The sequence below is a fragment of the Monopterus albus genome, unplaced genomic scaffold, assembly GCF_001952655.1.
Source record: "Monopterus albus unplaced genomic scaffold, M_albus_1.0 scaffold202.1, whole genome shotgun sequence".
In the NCBI taxonomy this organism is placed as follows: Eukaryota; Metazoa; Chordata; class Actinopteri; order Synbranchiformes; family Synbranchidae; genus Monopterus; species Monopterus albus.
The window spans coordinates 685,487-686,591 of record NW_018128082.1 but is presented as its reverse complement, the minus strand read 5'-3'; the positions used below and the strand labels follow the sequence as shown (position 1 = coordinate 686,591).

General features: G+C 44.6%; 1 protein-coding gene across 1 annotated transcript in view; it reads right to left on the bottom strand.

The window, feature by feature from the left end:
* dner (delta/notch-like EGF repeat containing) overlaps positions 1 to 1,105 on the bottom strand; it is a 43,871-nt gene that overhangs the window by 18,874 nt on the left and 23,892 nt on the right. The window contains exons 3-4 of the mRNA XM_020618217.1: positions 956 to 1,105; positions 775 to 872 (exon numbers count right to left, since the gene is read on the bottom strand). Coding sequence (XP_020473873.1) covers positions 775 to 872; positions 956 to 1,105 — 248 coding nt within the window. The remainder of the gene's footprint in view (positions 1 to 774; positions 873 to 955) is intronic.

Here is a 1,105-nt window from a genome sequence, read left to right as displayed (position 1 = left end):
GATTATGAGGAGAATCAAAAAAAAAGACATTTTTAAAAAAAAAAAAAAAAAAAAAAACTACAAGCTGTGCCTCCAACAAAGGCTGCTGCATGGTGAGTATGCAGATAAAATGCTGTGCAAAGTGGGTTCTAGTTTCATGGTTTCTTTAAGGCCTTTATACAGACAACATATTGTACTTTCTGTGGTAACTCTTAATGATATGGATATGATACAAGAAGCAGTGCCAGGTTTGTAAATTAAGTGGGTTTTATGTTAGATTCTGGGATTTTGTGTTCATACTTAACACTAAGATGAAAAGCACTGATATCAAATGTAAACGTCTACATGAGTGAAACCCAGGTCAAGTATCAAATACTCACTGCCTGCAGGCCTGATTGGTCGCCTCTGGAATCCATTGTAGCTACTAATAATCTAAAAGAACAAGCTACAGACTTCTCATCTCTTCAATTAAACAAAGTGAGAAGCTGCCAGAGGGTCTCAGACTGGCAGGAACCTCAAAACCTTCATACTCATTGTACTGTACCAAGCACCATTTACTATCCCCAACATTTCACTGATGAAAAAACACGTAGTAGTGGAAGATTGTGGTGGAAATGGGGGCTTAACAGGGGTAGTTAAAGGTAACAGGATAAATACAACACAAAGACAGTGGGCGAAACCGAGCATAAATAAGGGCCCAGAGCTACATTTTGCCCTGGGGGCCCTCTAGCTGGTCAATCAGGCCCTGCTGGGGATCACAGTCAGTCATAAAAGGTGCATTGAGGGTACTCTTACTTTACAGCTGTCTCTTCAGGGACCTCCAGAGACAGAGTCAGAGTTCCTGACGTCAGCTCACACAGCTCAGGACTCACACAGTGCAGACCCTCCGTCACCTGAAACACACAACATATGTTTTCTGTATATATTTCAAACATAAACCCCCAGGGGTTTAAATTAAGTGTGGAAGTTATCTCACCCTGTCTGCATCCCACGGCACCATGAGCAGTCTCTGCCCAGACTTGGGTTGCCATGGCTGCAGGGTGGGAGGTGCCGGCATTGTGGTGGAGGGGACGGTGGTTGGCTGTGGCGGCTGGGTGGCGGCAACAGTGGTGGGGGTGACAGGGGT